At 48.5% G+C, this 23,531-nt stretch overlaps 1 protein-coding gene across 2 annotated transcripts in view; it reads left to right on the top strand.

The window, feature by feature from the left end:
* The window catches only part of Chaf1a (chromatin assembly factor 1 subunit A), a 32,075-nt gene that overhangs the window by 4,999 nt on the left and 3,545 nt on the right, over positions 1-23,531 (top strand). For both annotated transcript variants that reach the window (XM_055617805.1, XM_055617804.1), the window contains exons 2-12: positions 3,341-3,391; positions 6,308-7,116; positions 15,327-15,383; positions 16,630-16,832; positions 17,852-17,912; positions 18,154-18,222; positions 21,025-21,251; positions 21,484-21,652; positions 21,739-21,819; positions 22,276-22,368; positions 22,930-23,185. In XM_055617805.1, coding sequence (XP_055473780.1) covers positions 3,343-3,391; positions 6,308-7,116; positions 15,327-15,383; positions 16,630-16,832; positions 17,852-17,912; positions 18,154-18,222; positions 21,025-21,251; positions 21,484-21,652; positions 21,739-21,819; positions 22,276-22,368; positions 22,930-23,185 — 2,074 coding nt within the window. In that variant the 5' untranslated portion in view covers positions 3,341-3,342. The remainder of the gene's footprint in view (positions 1-3,340; positions 3,392-6,307; positions 7,117-15,326; positions 15,384-16,629; positions 16,833-17,851; positions 17,913-18,153; positions 18,223-21,024; positions 21,252-21,483; positions 21,653-21,738; positions 21,820-22,275; positions 22,369-22,929; positions 23,186-23,531) is intronic.

Genomic DNA, 23,531 nt, shown 5'->3' with positions numbered 1-23,531 from the left:
ATTATATTAGTCTTCAAGCTTGGGTTTAAGGGGTGGGGGTGAGGCCGTCTCAGGGATGGAGAGCAGCATCCTCAGTCTCCATCCATTTTGGGGTACTGCCAGTCCCTTCATGCCTCCTGGGTCAGCCTGCTGCCCCAGGAAGGCTGGAACTGTTGCTCTGACTGGCTTGGGAATTTTATGCAGACATGATTAATGTTTGTAAAACTACCAGGACTATCATGATTGTTTTTATTTAACCAAGGTGCAATGTTTAAAACCAACACTGTTGCTCTGGCAGCAAAGACAAATTCCGGTGTGGCTGTTTATACCTGCAGTTCTAGCATCCTAGGAGTTGAGGCAGGAGGATGATGAGTTGCAGGTTGATCTGGCCTCTCACCACCTGAATTCTATCGTAGGTAGAAGAAAATTAATTCCATAAGCCCCCCCCCCCAAGTTAATGAAATGTAGTAAAGATTTTTAAAGAAAAAATGTCCTTCAGAAAAACATATTTTTTTGATAATAGAAAAGAGGGTGATGTTACCTTTCTTACATTCAGATGGGAAGAAAGGAGCATGAATGTTCTGGGCAGGGGTCTTAGTATCTAAGCGGGGGTGAGCCAGCTGTTTATTCTCGACCGCCGGGTGCAGAAAAGCCCAAGTCTGAATTCCTTGGAACATTAGCAAAATGTATGGGAATTTTCCCAAATTACTGAAAGAGTTTTTGTCCACCTAGGACACATTGCCTAGTAGTTGTTTATGTTCAAGCTAACTGTTTAAAGGCATTTACCTAACAACAGGTTCTAACCTGGGCAACCGTCTTTAATCCTAGTACTCTGGAAGAGAAGACAAGTGGATCTCTGAATTTTAGGCCATGCCTGGTCTACATATAAAATTCCAGGACAGTCAGGATTAAATAGAGAGCCACTGTCTCAAAACAAAAAGACAGGTTCTACTTGTGGTCCTATGTGTGTGGATTTTGATGTGCTTATATACTTCTGAAGTCTTGAATTTATTTTAGTAGGAAATATTCTCTCATGGGGTCTTTTATTTGTTTATCTTTTGTAGTTGCTGGTTCTAGAGCAGGGTCCTATGTAGCCCAGGCTGGCCTCTATCGCCAAGTGTCACAGTGCCCTGATTTATACATGGTTGGGGATGGAACTTAGAACGGCCTTCATGTTAGGTCAGTGTTCTACCCACTGAGCCCAAACCCAAGTTTCTTATTGTGTCTTGACATGACTGTAGTTTCTGCCATGAGAAATATGTTCATTTCATGTGTTTACATATTTGTTTGTTTAAGACTGGTGCCTTTGCTTAGAAAGTTTTAAAGTGTTTACTTGAAGATATGTTTTATGTGTTTGTATATGTCTGCACATGAGCCTGGTGTCCATGGAGGCCAGAGAGGGCATTGGATCTCCTGGAGCTGTACTTCTGGTGGTTGTGAGTTGTTAGATGCAGGTGCTGGGACCAGAACAGCAAGTGCTTTTAATGGCAGATCCATCTGTCCAGTCACACTCAGAGAGAAAGAGAGGGGGAGAAAGAGAGAGTGTGTGTGTGTGTCACAGCACAGTTTGTGGAAATTAGCTTCCTTCTTCCCCTGTGTAGGTCCGGTAGATTGGGCTCAGGTTGTCAGGCTTGGAAAGGAACCCTCCCTACCCACTGAACCATCTTGCGCCCTCACTTGTATTCTGAGACAGATTTGGGCAGTTTAGCCTTAACTGACCTAGAAGTCTGTGTAGTCCAGAGTGGCTTCAAAGTTGAAACAATACTCCTGCTTTTACCTCCTTAGTCCTGGGATGGTGGGCATCACCACATTCATGGCCCTTCCTGTTTGTTTTTCTTCATTGCCCTGAGTTTTGCTCATTGTGCATTGGTTTCCAGTATATTCCAGTGCTGAGGAGGGCATTCTGGGTATAGAATGGTCACCATGTCATCTAGTAGGACCATAAACAATACAAGTTGAGTGAGGCCCTCAGAAAACTCAAAGGAGGGGATGAGCCTAGGGTAGAATTGCTCAGTGTTGACATTCTGACGTTTGTTCTGGGGCCAGGTTGTTCATTGTACCCTGTTTAAACTGAACACCTGTGTATTAACTAGAAGTGAGCAGCACTCCCAACGTCTTTCTCCAGGCATGAAAACTGTCTCTGGGGACTTGTGATAGGACTTAAGGGTCAGTGTGCTTGCTGCTAAGCCTGACAGCTTGGCTGCGTCACTGGAAGCAACATGTGTATCTAGAGACCTGACTCTTGCAAGTTGTGCTATGCTGCAGCATGTGGCTGTGTGCACCAGCGGATGCGCACACAGCAAGTATATAATGTAGAAACAGCTTTGGAGGACAGATGCTCAGCAGTTAAGAGTACTCAGCACTCTTGTTTTGATTTTGTTGTTTGGTTTTTGTTTGTTTTAAGACAAGGTTTCTCTGTGTAGCCCTGGCTGTCATGGAGCTTAGCCCTGTAGACCAGGCTGGCCTCAAACTCCCAGAGCTCCACCTGCCTGTGCTTCCTGAGGGCTGGAAATAAAGGTGTGTGCCACCACCACCTACCCTCACTACTCTTTTACAGAGGACCAGAATTCCCATCCCAGCACCCACATCTAATGCCTTACAGCTGCCTATAGCAGACCTGATGCCTCTGGCCTCTGTAGACACTCATACACACAAACACACATGCATACACATAAATAAAAAAGATAAATTGGGGGCTGGAGAGACAATGCTCAGTGGTTAAGAGCATTGTTTGCTCTTCCAAAGGACTGAGATTCAACACCCAGCACCCACATGGCAGCTCACAACTGTCTGTAACTCCAAATCAAGGGATCTGACACCTTCGCACTAATGCACATAAAATAAAATTTAAAAAATTATTTTTTAAAAAAAGATAAATTGTAGCTGGTTGTGATGGTGCTTGCTTTCATTACCAACATATGAGAGGCAGGGCCAGGCAGACCTTTGTAAGTTCCAGGGCATCCATGACTACATACTGAGACCCTGTATCAAAACAACAACAAAAAACAAAACCAAAAATAAAACCTAAGAAGTAATTGGTTGTTTGTTTGTTTTGCTTTGTTTTTTTAATCTATAAACGCATGCTGTGGTACTTTGTGCATGGGAATTTACCACTTGGGAGGCAGGTTCAAGAGGATTGACATAAGGCTATTTGTTTGTTTGTTTGTTTGTTTGTTTGTTTGTTTGTTTTTTAGCTCAGCCTGTGCTATGTAGTGAGACCCTGTCTCAAGCAGAGACATCTGGAATGGACTAGGCAGGGCCACAGGGCCCTCAGTGGAATCTGTTTGGATGTGACTTCTATGGACTTTAGCTGGCCTGTGATCCTCACAATTAGTAACTTCTGCTCTTTCTTTATCTACAGCTATGGATTGCAAAGACAGACCTGGATTCCCAGTGAAGCGGTTGATACAAGGTAACTCAAGGCGGGTAACCTGTTTCCATTGGCTTCTGTAGGGTCCTCAGTGGCCTGTGGGGGCTGAAGGGAGAGCAGCAGTTGCTTTCTTCAGGTTGGAGGTTTTGGGTGTTTCTTATATCTTATCTCTTTCACTTTGGTGCTGGGAACCCAGCCCAAGGCCTCATAGGACCTCCAGGCTCTGCACTACTGAGCTGTACCCATCCCAGACTTTTCTTATTTTGGAACATGTGTATGTCTGGTGATCCTACATATATGTTATCTACATACATATGTATATAATATATAACGTATATGGGCCTTACTGTGAGTTTGAAATTATGTTCCATGATGCTTTGTGTATATGAGCAATTGTGTTGTTTCCATCTGCTTATTTTTATTTTTGAATAACTAGTGTGTGCATATTTTAAGAGAAAATTCGTTACATGTTTATTTACTATGGGACATGTATATAGTCTTAGCTGGCCTCAAACTCACAGAGATCCACCTGCCTCCGTTTCCAGACTACTGGAATTAAAGGTGTGTGCCACCATGCCCAGCTTCCAGTTTTAATGGGGGTAGAGTTTTGTTGTCGTTGTTGTTTGGTTTTCCCAGATACAGCCTCAATATGTAGCCCTTGCTGTCCTAGAACTCTGTAGATCAGGCTGGCCTCAAACTCACAGAGATCCACCTGCCTCTGTCTCCTCAGTGCTGGGATTAGAAAGCATGCATCACCACCTGGCCAGTTTTAAATTTCTTTTAATGATTTGTTTATTGACGTGCCATATGCATGCAGTGCCCTTTGCAGATAGAAGATCCTTGTTAGGCCACCAAGTGGCTGCTGGGAACTCAACTTGGGTCTTCTGTAAGAACAGCAAGTGCTCTTGACCAGTGAGCTGTTACCAGCCCCTATTAAATACACTTTTTAAAGTACCTGTTAATTTTTTAAGTATGTGTGTATCTGTGGGTAGTTATGTGCACCGCTTGCTTGCAATGCCCATGGAGGCCATGGGCATCATTTCTTGGAACAGGATTTATAGGCAGCTGTGAGCAACCAGATGTGCTGGGAACCCAACTTGGGTCCTTCACAAGAGCACTAAGTGCTCTTAACCTTTGAGCCCCCTTTCCAGCTGCCTATTTTGATTTTTGAGACAGGTCTCACTCTTTATCTACCAGCTACAAAGTCCATCCTGGACCTTCACATCTTTCTGCTTCATCTGGACTCACAGGTGAATACCTCCGCAAGAAGCCGTTTTCTAGCCCCTGGGATTGGTATCACATGCCCTGCAGAGGGACTAGGAAGGGAGAGCTACGCCTTGGGGCAGGTTTCCAGCTTACCTGGTTTGTGCGCAGATAGGTCAAGCGCTGATTCGTTTGTGTGTGTACACATGTTGGTCATGTATTCTGCCGTATGAATGTGATGCTCAGAAGACAGCTTGTGCAAGTCCCTTCTCCTTCTCCTGTATGAGTCCTTGCATCACGGATGGCAAATGGCCTGGTTCCCTCTGTTCATGAACCATTTTGTCAACCCTTTAGTGGTAACTGTTGTGTCTGTGACACCCTGGCCTCTTGTGCCAGTAGCTGCCTCCAAGTTGAGTCAACCAGATAGACATTGCCTGACGGTTAGAGGCAGGGCTGCTGCCTAAGTGGAGAGTGTTGCTGCACAGTGGGTGGCTATCTCTTATTTTCCTACATTCAGCAACCATGCCCTTACTCTTGGCCCCAGTGTCAGTGGGATTGTGTCGAGGATCAGTGTAGAATGATTAATGTTTAATATTGACTTAAATGATTAGTAAATCAGTGGTTACTCTCTTAACCAGTCATTTACGCAAATAACCACACAGAGAGACTAGGATTATTTAATTAACCTAGAGTAAATACTGAGCAATAATGACTGCATCCCAAACCTTCAAGCTAGTATAGCTTCTTCCCATTCAGATTTTCCACATTATACTTGCTCTTTAATCATATGCCAGGTCTGGTTCATTTCTCCTGATGTTTCCCACTCTTCCTCATGGCTCCATCTCATTTCCTCTCTCTCCTCCCCTTGCTGGACCCAAATGTTGCACCCTTTTCTTTGCATTGCTCAGCATTGGGTGATTGGCTTTTTACAGGCATACAGAGAACAAATGGTGAGCTTATTTACACCAACTTGAGACAGGAGATACATCGCAATGCAACGTCCAGATTGAAACCAGTTATTGAAATAGCATTTGAATGAAGAAGAGTAAACTATACACAGTCCACATAAAACGTTTTGCCAACAGACGGGGCTACCATTACAGAGCTCAGCTGTGCATCTAGTTGACCTCAAGCAGTTTCCTCCTCCTTTGGGACTCTACAGCCAGGCTACCTTGTGTGGGAAGTGTCCTGGGCGGGAAGAATCAGAGCTTGAAAACTCAGGGCAGCCTTGTTTCATGATCTGACTGCATGTGGGGAAAAGTTGATTTGGTTTTTGACTTTCAAAGAATTAACCAATGGCACTTTGGCATTTAAATGCATGGAATGGGTTCTTGAGGTGAGGTGAAGGTGCCTGCCGCCAAGCCTCACTACCTGAGTTTGATTCCTAGCCTCCAGCATCCCATCCCCTCTCTTCTTTTTTTTTAATTTTATGAGTGTGGATGTTTTACCTGCATGTAGGTATATCATATGCATGTCTGGTGTCCTTGAAGGTTAGAAGTAGGTGTCAAGTTCCCTGAAGCTGGAAAAACAGGTGGTTAGGAGCTGCCGTGTAGGTACTGGGAGTTGAACTCAAAAGTTTTCTGCAAGAGCAGCCATTGCTCTTAACTGCCGAGCCATATCTTCTGCCCCCAGCATCTCCAGTATTAGGCTTGAAATTTTCATCCCAGACTATAATAAGACCAGTAATGTCCAGGTGCTCAGGTGCTGAGCATGGTCTCCTGCTGTCACTGAAGGTGTTACTTCTCTTTGTTTTAGCCCGCCTGCCCTTTAAGCGCCTGAATCTTGGCCCCAAGGAGAAAGTGGAGAACACATCGCCCAAGGCAGCTGTGGAAGGCAAAGTCCCGGATCTACAATTGTCTTTGGACACTTTGGAAAACCGCTGTCACGCAGGTTCTCATGTAGGCTTGAGTCCAAAGCTGGTCAGTGGCCAGGGCTCCATTGATAGCTTCTTGAGGGCAACAATCAAGCCGGTACCGAGTGTGGTCATCATTGACCTGACCGAGAACTCCAGTGACATTCCAGACAGCCCTGAGTGCCCCAGCGAACTAAGTCCTGACACTGTCAGTGTGGCCACCACAGTGGAAGAAACCTCCAAGCAGCAGGGCCCCTCTGGAGCAGAACTGGGTCTCCAAGAGACCCCTTCAGACATTCCTTTTCATGTGGAAGAGGAACCTGGGAGCCCAGGAGGCCCAAAGAGGACGGATGACTGTCAGGCTGGTTTGCTACAGAGCTGCCCTGAGCTGACCCCAGGTTCCAGGACCTACACCACAAAGGAGCTGTCAGGCTGGAGCAAGGCAGGGGGTCTCCTGTTTATAGAGAAAGTGCCCATGGTGGTGCTGGAGGACATCCTGGCCACTAAACCCTTACATGCCTCTCTTCCCATGATGTCCCTGGATAGGAGTGTCAATTCAGAGAGTGAAGTATTGGAGTCCAGCCCTGAGGATGACTCCACACTGAGCCATTCCTCCCTCAGCTCCCCTTCTCTAACCAGCTCTCCTGAGGGACTATCTGCACCCCGAGCACAGAGCAGTGGGAACAGCCCCCCTTCCACACCCATATGCACAGTGAGTACTAACCCTTCACAATCCCAGGGTATTGATGGGGCCTGGACACTTTTCCTTCCCACCAGGTTATCATGTGGTTAGTGACCTAGGGGCAGGCCCTCACGCTGGGGAGAGCCCTAGCTTGTAGCACTAGGCTCCATCTCAGGTACTTCAGAAACCAAACCTGTTTTCTCAGCACTGGGAGGTAGAGACACGAGGATCCAGAGGTCAGGGTCATCCTCATCTGCATAGTGAATTTGAGGCCAGCCTAGGCTACATGAGGCCCTGTCTCAAGCCAATCAGACTATTACATAATCACAGTTTTGGGGAGGCTGAGGCAGGAGGATCTTGCATTCTAGGCCAGCCTGGACCATATAGGAAGACTTACAAAACCAAGGAAAACCATCCTCTGTCCTCAGGTTTTGGACATGGCTGTGAGTTACTCTTCCATACTTGATTGATGTGTGATTAGTGACCTCAGGATGGCCAGGTTGATTAGAGAGGGCTGTGAGTTCTGCTGGGTTCTGGTAGTCAGTCTAGGCTGCATTTGGAAAGGTACACACACTCCATACCCCAACCCTTGGGCAGGCTGGGCAGCCAGCTGGCTGTGGCAGCGGACCACTCATCTTTAAATTTTGTCCTGAGGATTAGGGTGTGCCGAAGTGGGGAGCACCTGCCTGTTGAGTCAGCTCTCACCTCCGGCACCAGAAATGAGTAAACAAGTACGTGAGTAAAGGCAGGATAATAATGGCAGGCATTGGAAAGCTCAGCTTTGAAGATACGGGTAACATGAGCCTGGCCCCACAGCATGAAGGACCCCACAGGAGCTGGAACCTTATTACACCTCAGCACCTTGTGTCCCAAATGCTCAGGAGCATTGGTTGTGGGTTTCAGAATGTTTGTGATGTTATGTGTGGTTTTGACCTTAGAAGGAGGTCCCCTAAATCCAGTAACTCATTTTCATTGTGTTGACCTCGTTTTTTGAGACGGGGTTTCTCTGTGTAGCCCTGGCTGTACTGGACTTCCTCTGTAGACTAGGCTGAGCTCAAACTCAGAGATCTGCCTCTGCCCTTTCTGGGATTAAAGGTGTGAGCTACCAGGCCCGGCTACTGTGGGCCTCCGACATGCATCTGTTTATGCACAATCTCCCCCGCCCCCCAGGACCTGAAGTGAATTTCAACCCTTTCTTGGGATATTGGTGGCAACCTGTCAGGCAATTGAGGTCAGGTGTGGGGTTTTGCACTCATGGTCATACCTTGGTGCTTTGGGAGTCCTGTACTGGGGAGGACTTGGGATTTCAAATATGTCATTGATGTCTCACTTTTGTTGGCATCAAATTTGCACAATGGCGAGTGTGTCACTTCTCAGCTGGCCTTAGGATCTCATAGGTAAAACTTTATAAAATTCATCTAGGCCAGACATGCCTGTGATCCCAGTGTTTGAGGATAAGGCAGGAAGGCCTCGTGAGTGAGGCCAGTGTGGAATGTATGGTTGGACAAGAAAGAAGCCTTAAAAACAGTTGATTCAGAACCCCAAAATATTCTGGTTGTGTGGCACTTTTATTTGTTCACAGTAGGTCTTTATTTGGTGTGGACCCTGGCATAGCTGTTCTTTGAAGTCTAACTGTATTGCTGGCCTTGCTGGGTTTGAGACTTGATGTATGGGATTACTTCACTTACTGAGAGCACGGACATCTTGAGGGAACGTGGTGGCCTGCTGACCTGACAACTGAATTTAGAGCTTCTGCCCTGCCTACCTCCAGCCTCAATGGCCATCCTGTCTGTATATCCCACTACCTGCATCCAGCTTCATCTCCACTTTCAGACCTCTTTTTCCTGTGGTGCATCAGGGTGTTGGCCATGTCCAGTATTCTTTTCCTATCCCCAGCTGAGTCATTAATCCACATCATGAAGTTTGACTTGAGTCCTGACCCCAGTGAATCTAGAACTTGGGGCCTCTCCATCCAGTTGGGTCAAGATCTGTCTGGGTAATTTTTGTTTTTGGCAAGGGGGCAAGGGGTCTTTCTGTGTAGACCAGGCTGGCCACAAGCCAGGGCATTCCCCCTGAGTGCCAAGTGGCAGTCTATACAGCTAGGCCTGGCTCCTGCCCTGGAAATCTTTATAAGCCATACTTAGTCCCTAAGGCCTGTGGACCTATAGCTTTTCCAGCCATTCTCTTCCCATCTGATCAGGTGGCAACCATTTTCCCGCCTTGCAGGATGGTTCTAGTCTTCATTCATTTCATTCGTTCATTTATTTATTGAAGCAGGGTCTCTACATAGCCCTGGCTGTCCTGGAACTTGCTATGTAGACAGGCTGGCCTCAAACTCACAAAGGTACACCTGCCTCTGCCTCCCGAGTGCTGCTGTTGGTTTTGTTTTGTTTTGTTTTAAGTTCATACATGCTTGTGATGCATTTGGATCAAATCTACCCCTTCCCAATTCCCTGGCCCCCAAATTCTTTTCAATGACTTGCTCCATCTTTCCCCTCAACTTTATGAACTCTTGTTTTTTTTGTTTTGTTTTGTTTTTAATTATTATATATGCAATGTTCTATCTGCATGTACACCAGAAGGGGGCATCAGATCTCACTAGATGGCTGTGAGCCATCTAGTTTCTGGGAATTGAACTTAGGATCTCTGGCAGAGCAGACAGTGCTCTTAACCTCTGGGCCATCTCTCCAGCTCTGCACTCTTGATTTTTAAAAATACCTTTTAAGACAGGAGGTGGTGGCACACACCTTTAATCCCAGTACTTGGGAGGCAAGAACAGGCAGATCTCTGAGTCTGAGGCCAGCCTGGACTACACAACAATTTCCAGTACAGCCAGGGCTACACAGAAACCCTGTCTTAAAAACCAAAAAATAAAAAGTTTGTAATTGAAATAGGATTGCATCACTTCTCCTTCGAGTCTCCAATGTCCTATACTTACTGTCAAGTTGATAGTTTCTTTGTTTTTGTATACATGTACGTGTGCACAAAGATAAGTCTGAATACATCTGGTTTTTGTTGTTTTGGATGGTCTCAGGGCTGAGCACTCTGCATGGGGCAACAGCAAGGGGACTCATCCCTGAGAGCCAGATTCTCCTAATCCCAGCAGTCATTATTTGCCAATCTTCCTTCTCTAGGTTAGGACCCCATGAAAATTCACCCTTCCATGGGAGCGTGTTTGTTGTTCACATCTTGTTCACTCATGCAGCTGCTTCTAGGAGACACAGCCTCAACAGACTTCTTTTTTATTTATTACAATTTATTCTCTTTGTATCCCAGCTGTAGCCCCCTCCCTCATCTCCTTCCGGTCCCATCCTCCCTTCCTCTTCTCTTCCTGTGCCCCTCTCAGCAGACTTCTTGATCTTCTAGCTCTTACAGTCTTTCTACCCACTCTTTTTTAAGGCAGGGTTTCTCTGTGTAGCCATGGCTGTTTCAGACTCACTTTGTAGACTAGGCTGGCCTTGAACTCAAAGCAATCCACCTGCCTCTGCCTCCCGAGTGCTAGGATTGCAGGCGTGAGCCACCATGCCTGGGTCCCACCCACCCTTCTACCATGTTCCTTGAGGCATAGATATAGGAGCTGTGCTGTAGGTGTATCCCCTGCTGCTGGACTCCCCATGATCTGAAATATTTTTGTTGTGTCCAGTTGTGCTTGCTCTAATAAGGGTTAGCATCTTTGAGGGAAGGTGGTTATGTAAACCAAGGAAAGGAGGTTTGCACGAAGAGCCTTGGCATCTGGGGGTCTGGGACTAGGCTTGTGGGTTTCCGGATGATGAAGGCTTGCCTGCTCTTGTTTTTAAATCTGAGTCTACTTAGTGCTCCTATACGTGCACAACTGGGACCATTTACAAGGCATGAGTGGCCTATCAGACCACATTCCTGTAGAAGGCGGTCCTCCCTCTCCCAGCAGCCATCCTTCCTCAGGAGATGCTCAGCTGCAGGTAGAGATTCATGACTGCTCCCCATTTGTGCTGGAATGTCATGTGGCTTGATCTGTGTAGGTGCTACACATGCAGTCACAGCTGTTCTGAGTTCATATGTGTGACAGTTCTGTCGTGTCAGGAAAGCATTTCACTGCAGAACTCCACAGATGTGGCTCTCATGACCTTTCTAACCCCCTTTCCTAAGATGTCTGACAGGAGGTGACATAACTGTCCCATGGAGGGCCAAGTGTACCATTGTCTTTCTTGTGTGCAGAGGTTGTAGGGCTCTCTCCGGCAATATCTCAAGAAAGAAGCCTCTCTGGGTTGAGAGCTGACTGACTACTCTGGGTATAAAGATAAGAACCAGGGTGCTGGAGAGATGACTCCGACCTGGAGAGTACTTGCTTGCTCTCTCAGAGGACCCAAGTGCAGCTCCCAGCACCACACACATACATGGTAACAAACATGTTTTAAAAGAGGAAACTGAGGGGAACTTAGTACCGCCAGTTAGGACAGCTCCATTTAAATCCCATACGTGCTTTTGTGTGCTAAGAAGCTTCTCTAGTCATAAGTTTGTGTGTGACCTTGTCAAAAGCCGTTAGTGTTACTTATCTTGCCCCATACTTCTCTGCCCAGATATCCTGTCCCGACCTCATTTGACCCTCCTCTTGATACTTCATCCCTTCCCTTGATCTGCCCCTAAGACTTTCTTGCCTTCTGTGGATGGAGCCCCACACATACAAGGATTCGGTGTGCCAGCCACACATGGGAGACCATGGTGGCAGTCTTCTCTTTGGGTCTGGGTTTCCTCAGCTGGGATAATTTTTCAAGTTGCTTCTATTTTCCTACCAAAAAAAAAAAAAAGTTTTTTGTTTTTTTTTTCTTTTCTTTGTCTTCCCTGGGTGTGTCTTGGAACTCAACTCTGCCTGCTTCTGAGTGTTGGGATGAAAGCTGTGAGCCATCGCTGCCCAGCATCATGATTTCATTTTTCTTAGCAGCTGAATAATATTCCATTGTGCTGATGAATTTCATTTTCATGATCCATTCAGCAGCTGATGAACAGCTAAGCTGATTCCATTTCCTTCTGGTATCCTAGCCCGGGGTGCAGCTAGATCACAGTGTAGAGCTAAAGAGCAGAAGTTAAAGGCCCCAGGTGGGTGGGAACACCTCAGCCATCTGCTGTGGCCTTTACCATTCTTCTCAAGAGGCCTGGTAACCTTTTTCCATATAACATTTAAATTTTTTAAAAGTGTTGTGTATGCCTGTCAGTGTGCATACCAGCCACAATGTGTACAGAAATCAGAGAACAGTGTTGGGGAGATTAAACTCGTGTTAGGCTTGATTATAAGCACTTTGACCTGCTGAACTATCTCCTTGGCCCTGTTTTATTTATTTTATGGTGTTTTGAGATAGGATCTGTTACATGACCCTAACCTCCCTTCATCTCCTGGTATCTTCTGGATGAGGGAAGGGTTCTTAGCATAGAGTTTCTTGACATGACAGGTTTGTGTGCTGTGAGACCTGTCACTCAGCCTCCTGTCTGGTAACACAGTCTGTCATTCCAGTTAGGATAGTGCCGGGGCAGCCACATTCCTGGGTCTTTGCCTTTGTGCCATGTGAGCCCTGGCTGCTGGGATAGCTTCAGTCCTGCACCATACAAATTCCTCACACTTACATTATATTCAGCGAAGCCTGTATCAAAATCACTCCGAAGCTATTGATGCACCTTTCATCCTAGCCTTTGGGAAACTGAGGCAGGAGGATTGAGTTCAAGGCCAGGCCTGGGCAACATAGAAAGACCTTGGCTCAAAGCACCACAGACAGGGAAAATTCCAGAAGAAAACTTACATCTTTTGTGAACATGTTCAGACAGCTTTCCTTGTCATTCTGATGAGGAGAAGACAGTAGTGCGAATTGTGTTTGTTCATAAGAGAGCACACCTTGTGCTAATTTAGATACTTTGGAGCTTTGTGGGCAGGCACCTGGGTTGCTCTGGCCCCCTCTACTTATGAGCAGGAAACTCTGCAACGAGCCAGGCTAGTGCCATGAACTGAGGCAGGCAAATCTTTTTGAATCCAGGACTGAAGCCCAGCATGGGAATCACAGGTGATCCTGCCTCACACAGATGCTTCAGGGCTGGGCTTGCCCAGTGTAAGAAGCCCTGGTGGGTTTCATCCCCAGCACCACAGAAACTCACCTGCCAGCGGGGACTACATGAGATCCTGTCTAGAAACAACAATCCACAGTAACATTGCCTTTATAGTTCCAGTGCCTCAGTGTACTGTGATGTCCCCACTGTGTGTGTGTGTGTGTGTGTGTGTGTCTGTGTGTGCATTTTTCTATCTATGATTAAAAATGTTTTTGGCTGTGTATGTAGCCCGGACTAGAGTGGCAGTCACCTGTACTCTTGCCTGTCTGTCTGCATGTGAGAGGTCCCACAGCTGTCACAGAACTTTGAATATGTCTTGGTCTCCTGGTGTCCTGGCTCCTACTGGAGAAGCCTAGGAAGGCTATAGCTCCTGCACATTCTGTGCCTTCCCATGGACTGCTGTCCTCTTCCTGTCCCAGGTACCACACTTACTGGAGTGTCTGCAGGGAGTTAAGAGAACTCATATCTGTAGTCAGTCCCCCATGAAGAACTAGCCCCAGTGATCCTTTGCCCTTCCATCTGCTGGCGATGTTTACCTTCAGCTGCACCCTCTCAGAGCAGTCATCCTTCTAGTATGCCCTCCCTCACCTGCCACAGAGAACCCTGCCCCATTACCTTGGGTGCTGTGAGTGGGTGAATGCCCTGGGTAGAAGTAGCAGGCCAGCCTGCCTGTCTCTTGACAGGATCTCTGTAGCCCTGGCTGGCCTTAAACTCACAGAGGTCTGAAAAGCCTCTGTTGAGACTGTTGGCATATGGTGATGTGGTCATCATACACTCAGTGAAGACAGCCCAGGGCCATTTATCTATGGGTCTGCCAACATAGGGTCCTTCCCGTGTCCCTGTAGCTGATGCTTTGTCCTGTTGCCTGTCTTGTTCTTCTCAGTTAAGAATCAGCTGCCTGAGTTCTGTCCACCACTGAGCTCTTTTTCAGGTGTAAGAGAAACTTGCGGAGTTATTTCTACCCTGCTTACTGTGTAGAACCCAGACCTTTTCACATGTGAGGCTAGCACTATGCTATGAAGCTGTGTACTATGAACTGTTATACTATGTACCATCCCCTAATTGGTATTTTAGATAGTCTCCACTAAGTTGCAGTCCTGCAGAAGGGCAGGGACTACAGGCCTGGTTCATGGGCCCAGCCCCAGGTGACCTGCCATATTCTAAAAAGAAGACAGCAGACAAAAGTTGTGGTGGTGATGTCATACCTGGCAGGTACAGGCCCAGGGTTCAGCTGACTGGATCCAAGGGCCCAGCGTGTGAACACAGTATGGTAGGATTGATAGGAACTGGCTGCTGGCTCAGCGCTGTCCACTGCTCTCTTCACCCTGCAGGCCCAGCACTTCCCACCTGCTGTCTTCTCTCTGCTCACAGGCATCCTTATCTGTGCCCAACTTACCTGAGTAAGGCCTTTGCACTCTGCCCCTTTTGTAACCTCTGGTGCTATTGCTGGAAAAGACTGCAGAGTTCCTTGTTTTGCAACAATGTTTGCGTTTTGTTTTCTGCTTTGTCTTAACATAGAAGGGGAAATTCTGGTTGGGCTCCACCCCTGAGTCTCATCCCTTGCCCCTAACTAGAGGATCCTAGTTAGGGAGTCTACCCCTGACTGTGCCCCCAGCACGTCACTGTGGGATTCTAGGCAGAGGCTCTACCTTGAAATTTATCTTCTTTTTGACAAACAACCTTTGTGGGTTGGTTCCTGTGAGAGTGGAGACTGGAAGACAACCTTGATTATTGGTCTTCAGGCATTGTCCATCCTTTTTTGGGGTCAGGGCACAGTAACTGACTTGTGTCTCTGGCTGGCCTGGATCTTGCTATACAATAGATTATGCCTGCCTCTGCCTCCCCAGTGCTGAACTAAAGGCATGGCCACCACTTGGGCCTTAACCAGCTAGCTGAGGTGGACTGCTAGCCAGGGAGCCCCAGTGATTCTCCTGTCTCCGGTCCCCAGTGCTGGGTTTTAAAATGTTTATCATATGGCTTTTTTTCTGTGTTAGGGCTTAGTGATGTCCTTGTGCTTCAGGATAGTCAACTGCTAAATCGCCAGGGTCTCATGGGGCTTACAGCTTGCACTCAAAATGTGCCCTGCAGGTTCCTTGTCCTGCTGCCCTTTGTGCAGGGTGGGATGGAGTCCCTTGGAAATGTGACTTAAGCTCTTCTGTTATTCCTTTCAGGTTGCCAAGAAGCTTGTCAAAGGCTCCACAGAGAAGGGCAGGAGCAAACTACACAGAGTAAGGCCCCTTTCCTAATTCTCCAAGCCTCTGTACTCCTCTGGGTTCTGGTACTTGTGCTGCCACTGCACTATCTAACAGTAGTGACATACTGGGGTGTCCCTAGTGCACGAGCCCTGCCTGGGTCTCTCTTAGCACAATGTGGGTGCTGGGAAAGCTTCCTTCAAAGGGGCCTTGAGTTCAAGTTCAGCCAGGGTTACATAGTAAAACCCTGTCTCCCCACCACCTCTTGGGTTTTTGTTTGTTTTGTTTTGTTTTTTTAGACAGGGTTTCTTTGTGTAGCCTTGGCTATCCTGGACTTGCTTTGTAGACCAGGCTTGCTTGAACTCACAGAGATCCTCCTGCCTCTGCCTCCTGAGTGCTGGGATTACAGGTGTGCATCACCACACCTGTCTAGGATTCTTATTTCTTAATGTAGAAAAGTCTAGTCCCTGCTTTGCCCACTGGACTCCATTGCAGTTAGGAAGGTTGCCATGCCAGTTGGGGCTCCTTAGGCATTCAGTGTTAGAGGGTTGGTATGGGAAAGGCAGGCTGTTTGCATGCTGAACATGCTTGTCCTCTGTGGTGCAGAAGGACCTAGTCCTTTCTGTCTGTCGGATCTGTGTAGTCCAGGCCGGCTCCAGTCTCCCCTGTGATTGGATGGCATGCCTGCACTATTAGGGGCAGCTCAGCCCATGTGAGCAGTACATATGTAAGTACAGTGGCCAGCTATGTTTCCAGGGCTTCTGTCTCCTTAGTAACAACCAGGGACAAATAGGTCCCTGCAGTGCAGTCGGGCCTGTGCCTTCTGCTCAATCCAGACAGCCTCTCCTGGCCAGAAAACAGCACTTGAGAGCTGGGCCTCAGGACACAGTTGCAAAACATGCTGGAGGCCCTAGCACTGTGACCTCATGTGAGCCTGCTGCAGCAGCTGCCCCACATCCCCAGGCTCCACGTGTCAGAGACCTGCTGGGCTAGAGCTCAGTCCCAGGACATCCATTGGGCAGTGAGTCTGACCTAGGACTGTTTACTAACACTTGCCTGCCAGGCTTCTGTACCTTAGCCCAGTCTCCCACCTCAAAAGAAATCAACATGCTTCCGTGTATGTATGTATCTGAGCCAGCCTGGGCTCTATGGAGCGCTGTCACCTGGCAGCCACTGCTGTCCTGCCATTTATCTCATTTGCTGGGCTGAACCCTGAGCTCCGTGTGCTTGGCAGTTTACGCCATGGGTCACCTGCAGGGCACATTAGCCACTGTCTTCACAGGATAGAGAACAGCAGAGGGAAGAGAAAGAAAAGCTGAGGGAGGAGACTCGACGAGCCAAGGAGGAGGCACGGAGGAAGAAGGAGGAAGAGAAGGAGCTGAAGGAGAAGGAGCGCAGGGAGAAGCGGGAGAAGGACGAGAAGGAGAAGGCGGAGAAGCAGAGGCTCAAGGAGGAACGACGCAAGGAGAGGCAGGAGGCTTTAGAGTGAGTAGCCAGGCCCTGTGGATGCTCTGCCCAGCAGGATTCCCTGCTGGGTCTTCTGTCTCTCGCTCTCTGGAGCCTGACCGGACATGGCTAGTTTGTTTCTGGCCTGTGTTTCTTTGGGGTGTGGGCTTTGGCTAGCTGATGGTTCCTGCGCTGCTGGGGTTTTTAGGTTTTAGATGCTCTGGTCACATTAGGAGTTCCTCCTCAGTTTCCTAACTCGGCCAGTGCCCTAGTGGATGGCCACTGTGTCCTGTGAGTTTTTGACTCTGAAAGTTCATAGGAGTTCTGTGTCTGATTGTGAGACATTCTCATTTCTATCCAGATAGTATTGTTTGTTGTTTGTTTGTTTGTTTGTTTGTTTTGTTGTTTTTGGTTTGGTTTGGTTTTTTTTTTTTTTTTTTTTAAACAAACAAGGTTTCTCTGTGTAGTCCTGGCTGTCATGTAACTCACTCTGTAGACCAGGCTGGCCTTGAACTCGGAGATGCCTCTGCTGGAATTAAAGTTGTATGTCACCATGCCTGGCCTCAAAAAAAAAACATTCTTTGTGCCTTGCAAGTAGGTGGTTGAGACTAATAAATGACAAATGAGTTTTGAGCAAGTATGACATGTTGCTGAGAATGACCTTGGACTTTTGATTCTCCCACCTCCACCTAAGTGCTGGGATGGTAGCCAGGTACCACCACATCTGGGTTTTGATGTGTCAGGGATGGACTGCAGCTTGTGGTGCATAGCTTTAATCCACACTCAGGCTAAGGGATTCTGTGAGTTGCAGATCAGCTTGGTCCACATAGTGAGATCCTCTCTCAAAATAATTTTATTTGGAGACTTGAGATACCTGTAACATCAGTACTCAGGCTGAGGCAGCCTGGGTTTGCCTAGCAAGACTGTGTCTCAGAAGCAAAGAAAAAAAATTTTGTGGTTGTGCATTTTGTTTTGTTAGTCTAAGTGCTGGAGCCTTTTTAAAGAGGGGTGGGTGGTGGGGCCCTAGCTCCCCAGACTCAGTAGCTCTCTTCTTCCAGGGCTAAACTGGAGGAGAAGAGGAAAAAAGAGGAGGAGAAGCGGTTACGAGAAGAAGAGAAGGTAGCCTGGCTGTCCACCCTGCCCGCCTTGGCCACTGCAGTAATAGGGTGCTTTCTGTGTCCCAGTGTTGGGCAGCAGGGCCCCACAAGAACTGCACATTCACTCAGATCTCATCAGCGGTAGCACTGCTTCCTTGCTGGGCGGATCCCTCATGGGTTGAGGTTTTGAGAACCTACAAGGACAATATTGCCTTCCCAGAGTTCCCTTGGGTAAGTGCCTGTCCTCTCCTCTCCCACCACAGCGCATTAAGGCAGAGAAGGCAGAGATCACCAGGTTCTTCCAGAAGCCGAAGACTCCACAGGCTCCCAAGGTGAATGCTGCCTCAGCTCTGCTCTGCTCTGCCTGTGTTGAGAGAGAGAGAGAGAGAGAGTGATTGAGTGAGTGTGTGTGTGTGTGTGTGTGTATGTATGTAAGTCAGCTGTTGATGTCCTCTGTTGATCTTCACCAAATTTTCAAAGATATATTTTATTTTTAATTGTGAGTTTGCCCCTTTTTACCCTGTTTTTTGAGATCATCTCTTAGAAGCTACTGATTGTCTGGATTGGTTGGCGGGCAAGCAGGAGTACTGTGTGCTCCCATTCCAGTGTCAGGGTTCCCCACTGTGTTAAACTCGAGCTTTTATGTGGTTGCTACCTTGTGGGGCAACACTGTACTGGCAGAGCATCTCCCCGCCCTGCTCTGAGCCTGTCGTGAGCTGGGATCTGGGACCCCCAACTGATTCCGTTTGGGTTCAAGCCTGAGCTCTTTATTTGCCTCCAGAAGGCTGTGATGTTACCCTCGAAGCTAAACTGTGGCTGCCATCGCAGCCTTAGGGACAGAAAGGCTTGGCGTGCCAGAGAAAGTGGGTGGCCTGATGCCACCTGTCATCTATCTGGCTCTCCTCACTGTCCACTCTGAGCTCCCCTCTTCTGACATACTATGCAATATCTGTTGCTCAAGCACTTGTCCCACAGTGGCTTTGATAGCTTGGGGTGTCTCGATCCTGGCCCTGGCTTGTTAAGATCTAGTTGAGTGTCGTATCCCAGTCCATGCTAGAGTTTGCTGTGTAGGCTAGGGTAAACTCACCATCCTACTCACTCCTTCAGCCCACATGCCAGGGTCTGAACATGCTCTTACGTTTGTACTCAATGTGTCATCTTGGTTGTCTGGCCAGTGTAAGACATAGCACAATGCTGTAGGTTCCAATGACAATTCCCTAAGGCTACCTGGAAATGGCCTTGTTTATGGGGAAAGCTGTGGTAACTCTGGCCAGCTCATACCATGTAGGAACTGAGGTGGAAGGTGACCCCTCCTGTGTGGCAGTTGCTCTGTTACCTCAGCCTGTGGGTGAGTGAAGTGAAGCCCTTGTCAGCTCAGTGGAACATTCTGCTCTGTTCCTCCATGAAATCCCCAGCAAATTAACCTATGAAGCTGGAGGCTTGGCATGGCTCTAGACACTTGGCCTGCGGTCAATACCATGGCCAGAGCCAGTGACAAAACCTGCTCATCTTACGGTGGAAAGAAACACTGGGGAAGGACTTTGAGTCCCCTTAGGATGATTCTGCTGTAGTCTGTACTGTGTTAACAATGGCTCGCCATCTCCTGGGCTTTGTCCCTTCCTGTTCTCCTGACTGTTGTTTTGGTTTTTGCGTGGAAAGTCTGATGTTGGGTGGCTTTGACTCTGCTGTAATTAGGATTGAGATTTCAAGTTGGAGGATGTAGCATCCAGGTCTTCTTCAAGAGCAACACACACTCTTAACACATGAGCCATCTTCTCTGACCTTGTTTTATGATTATAGGGTGAAGCTGTGTACATACTCCGTCACACACATGTGGAGCTGAGAATGCAGCTTAAATCAGTTCTCCTTCCACTATGTGGATTTATTAGACTGCATTCTGCCAGGAGGCCTGGCCCTTAGCTTGGTTGGAGCACTGGGATTTCGGGTGCTCAGCTGGGCTATGACTGTCTTGTATATTCCTAATGCTACAGGAGGCTCCTGGCCCTAGGGGACCAGCTGCAGGTTCTCTGCCTTAAGGCTTTGGAAAGTCCCTGGGGAGCTCTGGCACCTGGTTGTCCTCTAAGAAGCCCTGAGGCCGGGCTTAGGTGGTATGGATTTTAGGGGTTCCCAGCCTCTGTGGTGTGCTTACTAGGGAAGCCACCAGCTGAACAGTCTGGCTGTAGACAAAGTGCAGCCCTGGTGTGAGCCAACACAGCCATTAGAGAAAATCTTGAACTCACGGGCGATGATAGAGTGACTGGTCTAACCACTGGCATTGCCAGAACCAAAGAGCTGGCTCTGCTGTGTGTCATCCCTGAGGCCCAAGCTGCTTCTTGCCTCTGGTCTCACCCATCCATCCCAGTCATCTAGTCATTCAGATTCACACATTAACATGTTTTCCAGTGAGTTTGACAAATACTGGGGACCAAAAGGCCTTCACCATGATTAAGATCTGGAAGCAAGGATCAGGAGATTCAGCTTACATGCCATGTATAAATCACACAGGCGCGCGCGCGCACACACACACACACACACACACCAAAATGAATGAAAGTTTTTTTGGTTTGTTTTTCTGTAGATTTTTGTTTTTTGTATGGATGTTTTTGCCTGTGTGTATGTCTGTAGCACATGCATACAGTGTCCACAGAGAACACAAAAAGGCATTGGATCCTCTGGAACCAGAGTTATAGACAGTTGTGAGCAGCCTATGCTCTTAACTGCTGAGCCGTCTCTCCAGCCCCTAAGTAAATAAACTGTAAAAAAAGCAAGCCAGAATCTGGAGGTCAGGTATGCCAGCCCATGCCCATCATCTCAGCAGGGTGAGATGGGAGATTGTGAGTTTGAGGCCAACCCAGGCTATACAGCAAGGCTGTTATCTCCACAAGGTGGGGTTAAGGGCCTCTGGAGTGAAGGTAGCTCTCAGGTGGTTTTGTCTGAAATCCAGTCCTATCACTGCAAAGACCCTGGAATCTTGCAGTACCAAAGCAGCTTCCTTTTGCCACCCTAGGCCCACGGCCACCGTGTGACAGTGCCTGCAGCAGTGCACCAGGGCTAGCACAGCCTCTGGTCTGTGCACCTGAATTTGCCGCATTGCACTCAGTTGCCAGCAGTGCATCGGCTTGTTCTCATTGCAGACCCTGGCCGGTTCCTGTGGTAAGTTTGCCCCCTTTGAAATCAAAGAACACATGGTGCTGGCTCCGCGGTGCCGGGCTGCCTGGGATCAGGACCTGTGTGATCAGCTGGACGAGCTCCTGCGACAGCAGAGTGGGACCAGCTCCTTCCTCCGTGACCTAAAGGGGCGGCTACCCCTGAGGTCGGGACCCACCCAGGGCTGCAACCGTGACACAGACATCATGGACAGGTGAGAGCTGGCACACCATGCCATAGGAGACATGCTGCCCTATGCTGTTGTGTCCTAGAATCAGCATCTCCTTAAGTGTCTTTCTTGGTTACTAGAGCGTGTTATGGGACTCTGGGGCACACCTCCTGCACCCTGGGTACAATGGGAAGGACAGTCCTGAGCAGTTCCTCAACAGGCAGGTCACATGGTGGCCAGCCATGAGTATAGTAGTAAGCATGGTCTGACTGCCCAGGGATGTGGTCATCGTGGAGAGCAGCAAGGTAGATGGTATGCCTGAGAGGAAGAGGTTTGGCCGCATGAAGCTCCTGCAGTTCTCAGAGAACCACCGGCCAGCATACTGGGGGACATGGAACAAGAAGACGGCAATCATCCGCCCCCGTGACCCCTGGGCCCAGGACAAGGTGAGCCCTGGGGTAGGGGTTCCTCATGGGGGCGGGCTGCTCTGTGCTACCTTCCCCATGATTCTCATGTTGTGTTCTCTCTCCAGAACCTTCTTGACTATGAGGTAGACAGTGATGACGAGTGGGAAGAAGAGGAGCCTGGGGAGTCTTTGTCCCACAGTGAGGGGGTAAGTAATCCCAGTGGGGATGAATGGCATCAGCTACACCAACTGCAGGAGCCACTTGTGCACTTGGTTTATGTGGGGTGGGCCTGTTGATCTTAAGTTCTGGTCCTGCTTAGACTAGTGAGTGCTTGCCACCCCAGTTCCCCCAGGCCCATGGGCAGACTGGTAAGAGCCATACTAGCCCCTACTAGTCTCTTCTTTCTCTCGCTACACACACTGTTTTTGCCTGGCTCCCAGTCCCCTGTACCTAATGGGGTACTATTGACATAATGCACCTGTACCCAGATGTACCATGGCACTAGAGAGAAGCTGGGGAACGTGCAAGGCCAGTACAGGGCTCTAAGCACACTCTGCAAGCCCCTCAGTGCCTGCATTAGGCTGTGTATTTATGTGAGACCAGACTGGCCTTCAACTCTGACATCTGTGTGCATGTGAGCTCTTGTCTTCTTTCTCTTCGAGGATGAGGATGATGATGTGGGGGAAGACGAGGATGAGGACGATGGCTTCTTTGTGCCCCATGGGTACCTGTCTGAGGATGAAGGCGTGACTGAGGTGAGAGATCCTGACTGGGCTGGTTGTGAGGTATTAAGGTGATAAGCTGCTTTGGCTTAAGCTCCGGGTGAGCAGGCGTGAGGCTTAAACCCCCAAAGAAAGCACAAGACACACACACATCCTAGAAGGTCCCTGTGCACTTGAAAGCTCTCCTATAAGGGCCATGGAGAGTTTGAGTGTATCCTTGGTTCCCGAGCTCCTGGTTGCAATTTTAGGGAGCCTGAACAATGGCTGGGGTCAGACTGGCTGCTCCTTGTTTCCAACCATGATGCTATTGGGCAGCCCAGACCCCGCTGGCAGTCACATTGAGCAGGCTGTTTGATCTGTAGTTGGGGATTCAGTCACTTGTTAACCCGGTCATAGAAGCTGTGAGGCTGAACAGGCAAAGCCACTGAAATATCCTGACTCATCACACCACTCAGGCTTGAACTGACTGCTCAGACTTGTCCTTTGCTGCCACATCCTCCTAGGGTCTGGGGGTGGCTCTCAGGAGCTCAGTGCCAGTGCTGAGGTGCCAGAGAGCATGGGCATTAAATACGGGTCTGCTTCCTGTCCTCTCAGGAGTGTGCGGACCCCGAGAACCAGAAAGTGCGCCAGAAGCTGAAGGCCAAGGAGTGGGATGAACTCCTAGCCAAGGGCAAGCGCTTCCGCGTGCTGCAGCCTGTGCAGGTGGGATGTGTGTGGGCAGCCGAGGCAGCCAACTGCACAGGCTCCGACTTGAAGCTGCTGCAGCAGTTCACCGTATGCCTGCTGGATGTAGTACCCCCTGACGAGCCAGAACTCAAGGCCCCCAGGCGGGAGAAGAGGGACCAGCATAGTAAGTGGGGTGTGGGAATGTCAGGGCACAGCCCTTGTCAGGATGTCCTCGTTGAGGCCACTTGTCTGCAGAGCCTGTGGGGGGACATCCATCCACTGATAACTCATCCGATCTTCTGCTCGTCTGTGTAGTAGCTTGCCCTTTTAATTTTTGGCACTGGGTACAAACCCAGGCAGGATGCACACATACATAGAGTGCTCACCACTGAGCCACACCCCAGTCCTTCTTGATATCCTTGCCGACGACTACTACTACTACTACTATACTACTACTACTATATTACTATACTACTACTACTATACTACTACTACTATACTACTATACTACTACTACTATACTACTACTA

The sequence above is a fragment of the Psammomys obesus genome, unplaced genomic scaffold, assembly GCF_907164565.1.
Source record: "Psammomys obesus unplaced genomic scaffold, mPsaObe1.curated_primary_1811, whole genome shotgun sequence".
NCBI lineage: Eukaryota > Metazoa > Chordata > Mammalia > Rodentia > Muridae > Psammomys > Psammomys obesus.
Note: the sequence above shows the minus strand (reverse complement) of the source record. Positions and strands in the feature narration are given on the sequence as shown.